Here is a 12,816-nt window from a genome sequence, read left to right as displayed (position 1 = left end):
ACGCGGGTGCCGGCGACGGGAGCCGTGATTGCAGCCGAAGTGACGGTGGAGGACTCCGAGGCGCTGCCGGCGGCTGCAGGCGAGCAGGAGGCGCGGGAGCCGGAGCCGGAGCCGGAAGAGGAGCCCGATATTCGGCCGTTTGGCAGGTAAGGGCCGCGGGTAGAGCACCGGGATCGCTGACCCCTGGAGGCGACTTGTTTATGCGCGTGCGCCGCGGAGGTTCCGGGGCCCGCGGTCCCCCCTCCGCCGCGACTTCTAGCTGGCAGAGGACCACTGATGACGACCTGGGGGAGAGAGCGGGGCCGCCTGCCCATCCCCTGGACCAGAGAAGGGCCTCACTCTGCTCCCTGGCGCCCAGTTGTAGTTCCCTGGTGCGAGCAGCATCCTCGAAGGTACCCGGAGGATGCTAGGAGAACGGAGTGAGAAGTGGGAAAGAAACGTTACTTTCTTTCTTTAATTGCTTTCGAGCTTTACTCCTACCCCAAGCAACTTACAGCACTCCTCATCGTTTTTTTTAATGAATTACCTTATGTCTGTGCTAGTGTGACAGCTGTTTGGGGAAAGAACTTCATAAAGAGATTTCAACATTTTTCTTTAAATACATCCCTGTAGTGCCCACGCACCAGGGTTGAGGTCAGTATTTCTCTAATTGAGATCTGTGGAACACCTGCATTAGAACCGCCCGGGGATGCTGGTTGACTGTACAGTTTTCTAAATCCCATTCCAGATTGACTGGATTAGACTTCCTCAAGGTAAGAAACTGGAATCTGCACATTTAATACGCACTGCAGACAATTCTTGAACACACTAAAGTTCAGAAGCTATGGTTTGTTTGTTTGAATTTCGGCAGTTCTTTGATATTTAGAGGGTTTAGTATATAAACATTTAATATAGGGCTGTTTTGGTTGAGTTGTTTCATCTCCTTAAAAACGTTTCTTCAAAATACATGTTTTAAAGCACTTTTCATGGCTGGGCACATGTGAGGCATTTTAATGGTAAATTATTTCGCAGATGACTAACTTTAGCACACCCGAGGAGAAAGTGAGATCCCATTTAACGGATGGAATGATAACAGCAGCATTAGGTAAATTAAACCAGAGAGGGTTACTGGATTAGAAAGCATTTTAAGTTTAAATGTAGTAATGACTAGATTATGACAAATTAGTTTTAATTTTTCAGTTAAATATCAGCGCTTTGATCTATATGCCTGGGTGAGGGCTCTAAGTCACTTCAGTGGTGTCAGACTCTGCAACCCTGTGGACGGTAGCTCGGCAGGCTCCTCTGTCCATGGCATTCTCCAGGCAAGAGTACTGGAGTGGGTTGCCATACTCTCCTCCAGGGGATCTTCCCGACCCACCTTAGTAGGTGGGTTCTTTACCACTAGCATCACCTGGGAATTACTAAAATTTTAGAAACACCCTTTAAATGTTTATATGTAGATGATTTTAAAATGCCAAACATTTGACAGAATTTTCAGAGGTTTTGCTAATGAATTAGCTAGCTATCCAGAAAGAATGTTTTTATTTATCTTAAACTTCTGAAGCACTTGCCCAAAGTGAGTTACATGAAGTGGAGTAGTATGTTTCATTTTTCCTAAAATACAGATCCACTAGAGCAGGTATTTATTGGTGCTTAAAAGGCCCCCCCATGATGCCCTGGGGTTACAGAGGTTAGGCAGATAGCCCCTGTCCTCCAGGAGGAGGTGCAGTCCAGCAGTGAGGATTAAATAAGATGACCTGTAATGACATTACAGGGCAGAAGCCATGCAAATTAAGTGCTATCAGTGTCCCATGTTTCTTGTGGTGTTCAGTGAGTGGTACTGGGGTGAGGTAGGAAAGAAGACAAGAAAACACTCTGGCAGAATGAGTTGCTTCCTCAAAAGTGGGTAGAAATGTGATGAGCAGAGGCTGGACTTGAGGAAACAGCGAGGGGCACAGAAACTGTGTGTTTAGGGAGGGCTTCCCAGGTGGTGCTAGTGGTAAAGAAAGTGCCTGCCAGTGCAGGAGATGCAAGAGACTCGGGTTTGATCCCTGGGTCTGGAAGATCCCCTGGAGGAGGGCATGGCAACCCACTCCAGTATTTTTGCCTGGAAAATTCCATGGACAGAGAAGCCTGATAGGCTGCAGTCCACAGGGCCCCAAAGAGCTGGACACAACTGAGTGTATACACACACGCATTATTTTTGTTTGTATGCATCTGTGTGTATGTGTGCATGTGAGTGACCTGTAGGTACGAAAGAGTTACAAACATACATACATATGTGCTGGGCAGGGAGGGGTAGGCGATAAGCCTAGAAAAATAGGTTGCAGCCATGTTGTATATATATACAGCCATATGCTAGTAACATCATCAACACCTGGAATGTTAGAAATCCAGAATCAGGCACTGCTGAGACCCACTGAATGAGTATCTGCATTTTAAGAAGATCAGCATGCAATTCACATGCACACTGCAGTTTGTTTGTTTTTGGCTGCACCCCTTGGCATGTAGGATCTTAGTTCCCTGAATGGGTGCATGCTAAGTCACTTCAGTCGTGTCTGACTCTGTGATCCTGTGTACCGTAGCCTGCCAGGCTCCTCTGTCCGTGGGATTCTCCAGGCCAGAATACTGGAGGGAGTTGCCATTTCCTCCTCAGGGGATTTTCCCAACCCAGGAATCGAACCTGTGTTGTTACGTCTACGTGCATTGGTAGGTGGGTTCTTTACCGCTAACGCTACCTGGGAAGCTCCCTTAGTTCTCCAACCAGGGATCAAACCCGTGCCCCCTGCAATGAAAGTGAGGAGTCTTAACCACTAAACCATCAGGAAAGTCCCTCACGGACTACAGTTTGAGAAGTGTTGTGTCAAATGCCAGGCCTGATCTAAGTTTGTGCTTAGGGACTATTTCTCCGGCATTACTGTGTACAGTAAAAAAACTTGAGGTGTGGAAACCAAAAGGAGCATGTTATAGCAGTGCCCATGAGAGGTACACTGTCCAGTGGATAGAGAACAGAGTGGGTAGAGTTGAGAGACTGCAGGTGGAACCTTGCTTCTTGGCAAATAAATTGATTCCTCCTCTCTTGGCACCACCAGCTAAAGATGCAGATGGGATGGCTAGGGAGTAGAGCACAGGTGGAAAGTGGAAAGATTAAGGGGAGCAGAGAGGAAAAGTTAACTGGGTTGGTGTTGGACATGGTGACTTGGCAGTGCTGGCAGGAAGTCTAGAGGGAGACATTAAGTAGGAACAGTGCCTGCAGATGGAGAGATGTCAGGGTAAATGGTTGAAACTGTGCAAAGAGGAGCTTGTGATAAAAACTTCAGGAAATGCCCTTTATGTTTTGGAGAGATAAGTTGGCAAAGGAGACAGGTACAGCTGGCCAGGTTGTACAGGAGGCATAGGGTGAGGACTGAGAAGATGAAGGTAGTGGTAAAGATCCTACCTGCCAACGCAGGTGGATGTAAGAGAGGATTCAATCCCTGGGTCAGGAGTGACAACCCACTCTAGTATTCTTGCCTGGAAAATCCCATGGACAGAGGAGCCTCGCAGGCTACAGTCCATAGGGTTCCAAAGAATTGGATAACTGAAGTGACTTACCAAGCAAGCAAGCATACTTAGAGAAGGGGTTAAAGAGTCATCATTTTTGGGAATTCCCTAGTGGTTCAGTGGTTAGGACTCTGAGCTTCCATTGCTGGGGGCATAGGTTCAGTCCCTGGCTGGGGAACTGAGATCCTTAAAGCCACGCTACACAGCTCCCTGCTCCCCGCAACCCCCAAAGAAAAGATTCATCCTTTTTGGCCCCACTTCCTCAGTCCCTCACTGTTAAACCTGTTGGGATTGCTGATCTTCTTTATATATTCAGAGAGTGCGAGCTTATATAGACAGGTTGGAAAAGAAAGGAATCGGAGAGGAGGCGAAGGTAGTTGGCAAGCAGAACTGCTTCTTTCTCAGAAAGAAAAAGAGTGAAAAGAGAGGAGTTTTGCCTGCCAGAGAATAAGAGATCTTGGCAAACAGAATTGGTTAGGATAATATGGGCTGGGGTTTAGGTGTCTGCCTAGTAGCTTAAATAGTATGGAAAGTTTGAGAAACCTTGAGTAAGTAAATTGGTAGAATCAACAAGAGATAAATATGTAGTTTGTAAAAAACTTTTTTTAAGTGCGCTACAGAAAAAAGTGGAAAAAAAAAAAAGAATATCAGTTCTATAATAATAAACCAATATCCTGTTTATTTAAAGAAGGAAGATTAGGGGAACAAATTTGGATTAACCAAGTGTTTATTTCAGATAACTGTGAAGAGCCATAGTCTTTGCAAAACTTTTAAAAGTAGGAGGTGGGAAATTGAGATCTTTGTTTTTACAGGTTGTATTTTGTCTCCCAAGAAGCAGAATGCAACTTGCTCATTCTTTTTTTTTTTTTCTCTTGATGGAATTTTTATTTTCTTGTGATGGAATTTTCAATCTGAATGCTTACTCTGCATCTCAGACATGTAAATGAGTGAATAAACTATTTTTTTTTCCCTTTAAAAAGTAGCTAAAATGAACTTGTTTTTCTTGTAGCAGTCTTGTTGTCAGCGGTTCTTCTGGTAAATATTACATTTAGTTGAAATTTAAATGAGACGGTCATTTCAGAGTGTTGGGAAGAAAGTCAAAATCTCACCTCACTGTTCAGTTTTGTGCATGCACGTTGGCGTTAAATGATGAGTTACCAGTTTTCTGACTTCAGCACAAAAAGCAAACTGCAAGATGTCATTTGGCATTCTTGTGATGGGTTGAGCATCCTCAGATTGACATCTGACAACCTTGGAAGTTGTAAAGCACTAGTTTTAGCTATCACACCAATTTTTAAAGTATTATGTTCCTTTTGCCTCTGATTCCCCTCTAACAAAAGAGTCACTACATTTGACATTCATTTCATCTCTCATGCTTCTTTAATTTGTGCATCTGTAAACTGGAATTTTTGGATTTAATGAGTTGAAACAGGAAAACACTTCCCAAATATAAGATGATTTAATTTCTCTGTATTTCTTTCTCCTCTCTATCCTTTACAAGCTGATCTGATCTGAATCAATGGTTTAGAAATCTAGTCTTCCTCAGATTTTCAAATTCATAATCAAGCCTTTTTTTTTTCAACTAAAATGACCATTGAATAATAGAATTATAGGATACAGAGTTGAAAGGAAACTCAGTTATCTGTTCACTTTTCTGACCCCAGACTTTTTTTTTTCCACTTATTTAAAACTTTTTAATTTGTATTGGGGTCTAGTCCATTAATAATGTTGTGACAGTTTCAGGTGTACAGCAAAGGAACCTTATCATAGATACCATGTATCCATTCGCCTCCAAACTCTCCTCCAATCCAGCTGCCACATAATACTGAGCAGAGTTCCATGTTCTATACAGTAGGTCCTTGTTGCTTGCCATTTAAAATATAGGACTATGTACATGTCCATCCCAAACTCCCTAACTATCCCGTCCCCTTGGCAACCATAAGATCCCAGACTTTTAAAGTTGATTAAGAATCACACTGAAAGAAGAATTTGTGCATAACTTTCAAGGCAGGCTATAAGCCAAAGTAAATATACTTGGTGAATAATAGATTATCCTTCCTGTCTATAATTGTCTTTTTAGTGTAATTGACATCTGGACTCTGGCTTTGAGATTGACAGGGTAGAGGAAACTGTTCTGTATTCACACTCCTGGGCGCAGAAGGTGACCTGTCTTTATCACCTGCTGTAAGCTGTGGCTTCCGCATGGTCCTTCATTCCATAAATACTGTCTGGAAACTCCATCGAGTTTTTGTTTTTTTTTTTTTTTTGGTAAGATAGGAGCTGATTGTATATTTCTATTACAAAACATTTTAAAATGCAGGAAGTAAAGCTGGTAGATTTTAGAACTAAGTGTGAGAGGGGGAAATTTTTTTTAAGTTTTTCAGAAAGAGACTTACAGACTTAAGAGAACAAACTTATTATGGTTGCCTGGGGGGAAGGGGTAGTTAGGGAATTTGGGATGGACATGTACACACTGCTATATTTAAAATGGATAAGCAACAAGGACCTACTGTATAGCACATGGAACTCTGTTCAGTGTTATGTGGCAGCCTGGATGGGGTGTTTGTAGGAGAATGGATACATGTATATGGATGTCTGAGTGCCTTCACTGTTCACCTAAAACTAACACACTATTGTTAATTGGCTGTGTGCTAAATTACTTCAGCCACGTTGGACTCTGCAACCCTTTGGACTGTAGCCTGCCAGGCTCCTTTGTCCATGGGATTCTCCAGCAAGAATACTGGAGTGGGTTGCCATTTCCTCCTCCAGTTAATTGGCTATACCCCAATACAAAATAAAAAGTTTAAAAACCATTGTTTTAATGTTTTCCACGCTGTTCTATTTGTCAATAACCATTTTATTTAAAAGATTTCATGGAATAAAGCAGACAAAATGCTTTGAAAATGTTTAATTCTAATTGGAAACAGATATCTGCTGCTCTCACTTGGTTTATGCTATTGAAAACTTACACTGGATTTCTGTAAGGCTTAGCTGATATGTCAGAGTTATATAGTTAGTAATTTTTGGCACTATATTTGTTTGTATTGGGGGCATGACTAGTCTTGTGACAGGTTTAAATAAAGGAAGTTTGATCTGAAGATTTACTTAGTAGGTGAGGACTACGAAGTAAAGTCCAATTAATACGTTTGTTTTTCAACAAGAATATAGGCTTCCTTGAGTGAGAGCATATATTTTAGGCAGAGGATTCTTTTTTACATAAAAAAAAAAGCAGATTTAACCCAATCACATTTTTAATATTGTGACTGTTTTTTTTTCCTATGAAAGGAAATACGCAATTTTAAAATAAGCAGTTGTTAACATAGAAACCATTCAATCGATAGAACTTTCTACTGTCACCTACTTCTGTTTCAAATGGGAAATGTATTCAGGCAAAGTTACTGTATGAAAGAATTCAGCATTTACTTATCAGACTCTGATAAACTTAATTATAATAGGCAGGGATTCTGGGTGATGGAAGTCAGAGCAAACAAACTTTTTTAAAATTGGTATTCATTGTGGTCTAAGAGCATTTCTGCTCAGTTAAGGGCATAATCAGAACAGTAACAGGATGTGTGACATTTTGATGAGATTTCTGGGGGGAATAAAAGCTGCACCTTATAGTAATATAGGAGTTGTCACTTATGTAGACATATAGTTAACAGAATAGTTGAATTAGAGTTAAAAAAAAACCCGAAATTTATACTTCACAGTTCTGTCCAAAATCTCTTTTAGGTGCATGACCTTAGCCAAGTTGCATCTTTTCACATCTTTCTCAGCTCCTTTTTTGTTTTATGTGAGTAGTAGTATCTGCCCCAGCAAAATTTATTCATCCAACGAACATTTACTGCATCTTATTAGGAGCTCCACACTATTGGGTGCTGGGGATGGATACGTGGACTGTCCTTGAGTCCAGGCCTGAGAGGGAGCTACAAGTGTTAAAGAATTAACTGTACTGAGATGGATGATAACGACATAAGAGGAGTTTGAGAGCGAAGAGAACGGAGACGTCAACTGAGCGAGCCCTTGAATATGAAGTGTCAAGGAAGGTCTCAGCTGCTGGGATGATGTGAGCACAGGCTCAAAGCTGTGGTTGCCAAACCAGGGCTCCGGGACCCTTATGTACTTGCTTGTGGGGGAGCCAGGAGATTGGTTCTATGATTTCCAAATAACCTAAGGGAGATTGGCCATTCACTGAGGAGAAGGCTAATTAAAAAGTCAAGTTTTCTCGGTTTTGCACTGGAACTAAATACCAGACTTAATTAGTAATATCAGCTCTTTCTTTCCAAAAGTCTTGAATATTGTGATTAGTACTTAAATAGTTTCTCTAAAGATAGGAAAATTCATTAGAAGTGATATTTGGGGGACATATGAAATCATTTAAGACATGAGACAACAAAAAAATAAAGAAAAAAAAGATATGAGCCAAGTTAACAAAGGAACTTTGTTCAAAGAGTTAGAAACCTAGATTATGCCAGATTATGTGTGATACCAAGTAGTGTGGCCTTTATTCAGTGGGCACAGGGAGCTTTGGAAGTTGATCAGATCTCAATTATAGAAACAAAACTGTCAGAAGAGTAGAGGAAGGAAGAAACCAGAGGCAGGAAGTCTTTTTTTGTTTGTTTGTTTTGGGTTTTGCTTTCTGTTAATTTTTTTTTTAGTCTTTTTTTTTTTTGGTTTGGTTTTGGTTTGTAGGCTGGACGTCTTTTTAAGATGTTCTAATGTCATAGAACAAGGGCACTGGGACTGAAGAAGAATGAAAAGATTTAAAGGAAGCTTGAAAAACAGATCGAGAGTACACAACTGTTGTTGAAATGCAGGGGGTGAGGGAGGAGGTTTCATTTCCGATATAGATGTTCAGTGATAGGGTGGATGCAGAAAGCCTGGGGAGAGAAGGGAAGCTTTCTGAATGCATTGTGGTGATGCCCTGCTGAAAATGCTGAACTGGGGTTGGGAGAGGGATGAACTGTAAATACTACATTAGTTTAGGGAGCTGTCAGATTACACATACAGTAAGTGATGGACTTTGGATAAAACTAGAACTCCTCAGCCTACATTTTGGAGATTGAAAGCTGTAAGGATGGCAGGTGAGGATGGGGGCAAGAACTAGTCTAGAATGGGAGACAGCCAGTGTTCCGACTAAGGTCTTCCCTGGTGGCTCAATGGTAAAGAATCTGCCTGCTGATGCAGGAGACGTAGGAGACATAGGTTCAATTCCTGGGTTGGAAAGATCCCCTGGAGGAGGGCATGGCAACCCTCTCCAGTATTCTTGCCTGGGAGGTCCCATGGACAATGGAGTCTGGTGGGCTATAGTCCATAGGGTTGTAAAGAATTGGACACGACTGAGTGAGCACACGCACTGTGTTCCAGCTACCTCTGGAGGGACAAACCTGATGAGGGGAGGAGACCTGGCCTCAAGAGAGGTCATTGCAAACCTTTCTTGAAAGGGGCTTTGAAGAATCACACTATGAGTGAGAGAAAGTGCTTGCTGCTGAATCACCCAAACAAATGACTTTGTAAACTGAAGCAGCCTGTAAGTGAGAGAAATTTCTAGAGTTTGCTGATAGCGTTGATTAGTAGGCCATCTTAATCCAGGTAATGGATTATTATTATTTTTTTTTTTTTTTACTCCCAGGCAATCGCCCTTTGAGGTAAATCACTCTTTGCCAGACTGGTCTTGAGACTCACTTCAGGTACTTGTTAAGCCACCATCTCTGAAACCCCTCTGCAGAGGGAACCTCTGAATCTTCACTGGTTTTTAACAAGCACTCCAGATTATTTTGGTAATCAGGTCAATTTGAGTTATGCTGAGCTGGGTGAAATCGTCCTGTTTTATCCATGAAAAAGCAATTTGAATGGAGCCATGAGCAGAACAACAGCAGGGCTGTGGGGATGGGCACACAGGGTTGACTTCAAAGCTCTGATTCTTTCCCCTGGAAATGCTGCCTGTGTAGTTCTTTTGATTTTTAAATAAGTTAAAGAGTTTTTCGTCTCGTTCATAGACACTGCCAAATAGAGTGGATCATGGGGAGATAAATGGCCTTAGATTCTCCCTTTTTTTTGGGGGGTTGTTTGTTTGTTTGTTTTTGAGGAAAGGGGATCTTATTTTGACCTCAGCTGGAGGACTGTTTTTCAGCAGTGTCTGTCTCCTTCATGTGGCTCTCAACCAATAGTATTTCAGAGCATCTCTCTCCAAGAATGTGATAAGATGTAACTGTTAAGTATCTCTTTGCCCTCCAGCTGTTACTTATTTCCAGCAGCAGCAGAAGGGAAAGCCCTCTTCCAGTGATGTGCTTAAGACCCAGCCCATAAATTGTAGCAGTGGGGATAATGAATTTTTTTTTGGACACCTGACATGGGCTTCCCAGGTGGCTCAAGTGGTAAAGAATTCACCTGCCAGTGCAGGAGATGCAGGAGGCACAGGTTCGATCCCTGGGTCAGGAAGATCCCCTGGAGAAGGAAATGGCAACCCATTCCAATACTCTTGCCTGGGAAATCCCATGGACAGAGGAGCCTGGTGGGCTACGTTCATGGGGTCGCAAAGAGTTGGACATACCTGAGCGTGCAAGAAGAATTGACAGGGTTTGTTATGGAAATTTCTGTTATTCCCATTAAGAAGAGTTAAAAAGAATTAAGGATACGCCATACAGATCTAAGAATTTGATACTAATATCAATAGCCAGTTAAGAGCGTGATGTACTTAATTGTTCCTGCCTGCATGTTTTTCTTTCTTTCACTTATTGCTTGAATTCACACATACCCTCTAGATACAATTCATCATCTGAAAATATCTTATTTTCTGAAAATATCTTGTTTATTTTAAAAAGCATAATCTTTACATAAGACATATGCATCTTTTTTTAAGAAATGTTTATTCTTGGCTGTTTTGTCTTCGTAGCTGCTTGGGCTTTTCTCTAGTTGTGGTGAGCAGGGGGTTGCTTGCCATCCGCAGTGCTTTGGACTCTTATTGTGGCTTCTCTTCTTGTGGAGTCCGGGCTCTAGGCACGCGGGCTTCAGTACGTGTGGCACACAGGCTCAGTAGCTATGGCTTGCAGGGTCTAGAGCGTGGACTCAGTAGTTATGACAGATGGGCTTAGTTGCTCTGCAGCATCTGGGTTCTTCCCAGACCAGAGATTGAACCCATACAGCAAAGTGACTCACTCAATTGTAAGTATATAATATTCTCAATTATATATACATATATGTATATTATTTTTCATTTTCTTTTCCATGGTGGTTTGAATTTTTTATACCTTTCCTTATGATATAATTTTTTGACTTACTTTATCCTTCTTCTCCAACTCCCAGTAGATCTCTTTAGAATGCAAGATAATGTGTGGGGAAGGAAGTCCAGTTGTTCCTTTTCTTAATGGCACCCCACTCCAGTACTCTTGCCTGGAAAATCCCATGGACAGAGGAGCCTGGTAGGCTGCAGTCCATGGGGTCGCTAAGAGTTGGACACGACTGAGTGACTTCACTTTCACTTTTCACTTTCATGCATTGGAGAAGGAAATGGCAACCCACTCCAGTGTTCTTGCCTGGAGAATCCCAGGGACGGGGAAGCCTGGTGGGCTGCCATCCATGGGGTCGCACAGAGTCGGACACGACTGAAGTGACTTAGCATAGCATAGCATAGCATAGTATGGCAAAATCTTATTTTCATAAATTCAATTCAGTTCAGTTCAGTCACTCAGTCGTGTCCAACTCTTTGAAACCCCATGAACTGCAGCACGCCAGGCCTCCCTGTCCATCACCAACTCCCAGAGTTCACCCAAACCCACGTCCATTGAGTTGGTGATGCCATCCAGCCATCTCATCCTCTGTCGTCCCCTTCTCCTCCTGCCCCCAGTCCCTCCCAGCATCAGAGTCTTTTCCAGTGAGTCAACTCTTTGCATGAGGTGGCCAAAGTACTGGAGTTTCAGCTTTAGCATCATTCCTTCCAAAGAACACTCAGGACTGATCTCCTTTAGAACAGACTGGCTGAATCTCCTTGCAGTCCAAGAGACTCTCAAGAGTCTTCTCCAACACCGCAGTTCAAAAGCATGAATTCTTTGGTGCTCAGATTTCTTCACAGTCCAACTCTCACATCCATATATGACTACTGGAAAAACCATAGCCTTGACTAGATGGACCTTTGTTGGCAAAGTAATGTCTCTGCTTTTCAATATGCTGTCTAGGTTGGTCATAACTTTCCTTCCAAGGAGAAAGCGTCTTTTAATTTCATTGCTGCAGCCACCATCTGCAGTGATTTTGGAGCCCAGAAAAATAAAGTCTGCCACTGTTTCCACTGTTTCCCCATCTATTTGCCATGAAGTGATGGGACCAGATGCCATGATCTTAGTTTTCTAAATGTTGAGCTTTAAGCCAACTTTTTCACTCTCCTCTCTCATGTTTATCAAGAGGCTTTTTAGTTCCTCTTCATTTTCTGCCATAAGGGTGGTGTCATCTGCATATCTGAGGTTATTGATATTTCTCCCGGCAATCTTGATTCCAGCTTGTGCTTCTTCCAGCCCAGTGTTTCTCATGATGTACTCTGCATAGAAGTTAAATAAGCAGGGTGACAATATACAGCCTTGATGAACTCCTTTTCTGAATTGGAACCAGTCTGTTGTTCCATGTCCAATTCTAACTGTTGCTTCCTGACCTGCATATAGGTTTCTCAAGAGGCAGGTCAGGTGGTCTGGTATTCCCATCTCTTTCAGAATTTTCCACAGTTTATTGTGATCCACACAGTCAAAGGCTTTGGCATAGTCAAGAAAGCAGAAATAGATGTTTTTCTGGAACTCTCTTGCTTTTTCCATGATCCAGTGGATGTTGGCAATTTGATCTCTGGTTCCTCTACCTTTTCTAAAACCAGCTTGAACATCTGGAAGTTCACGGTTCACGTATTGCTGAAGCCTGGCTTGGAGAATTGTGAGCATCACTTTACTAGCATGTGAGATGAGTGCAATTGTGCAGTAGTTTGAGCATTCTTTGGCATTGCCTTTCTTTGGGATTGGAATGAAAACTGACCTTTTCCAGTCCTGTGGCCGCTGCTGAGTTGTGCAAATTTGCTGGCATATTGAGTGCAGCACTTTCACCGCATCATCTTTCAGGATTTGAAATAGCTTAACTGGAGTTCCATCACCTCCACTAGCTTTGTTCGTAGTGATGCTTTCTAAGGCCCACTTGACTTCACATTCAAGGATGTCTGGGTCTAGGTGAGTGATCACACCATCGTGATTATCTTGGTCTTGAAGATCTTTTTTGTACAGTTCGTCTGTGTATTCTTGCCACCTCTTCTTAATATCTTCTGCT

The 12,816-nt window shown here is 42.3% G+C and overlaps 1 protein-coding gene across 1 annotated transcript in view; it reads left to right on the top strand.

The window, feature by feature from the left end:
* The window catches only part of EIF2AK3 (eukaryotic translation initiation factor 2-alpha kinase 3), an 81,274-nt gene that overhangs the window by 427 nt on the left and 68,031 nt on the right, over positions 1–12,816 (top strand). Inside the window, exon 2 of the mRNA XM_010834127.1 lies at positions 1–146. Within this exon, the coding sequence (XP_010832429.1) occupies positions 1–146 (146 nt within the window). The remainder of the gene's footprint in view (positions 147–12,816) is intronic.

This window comes from Bison bison, unplaced genomic scaffold (genome assembly GCF_000754665.1).
Source record: "Bison bison bison isolate TAMUID 2011002044 unplaced genomic scaffold, Bison_UMD1.0 scf7180017864020, whole genome shotgun sequence".
NCBI classification, from domain to species: domain Eukaryota; kingdom Metazoa; phylum Chordata; class Mammalia; order Artiodactyla; family Bovidae; genus Bison; species Bison bison.
This window is presented reverse-complemented; position numbering and strand designations above follow the sequence as displayed.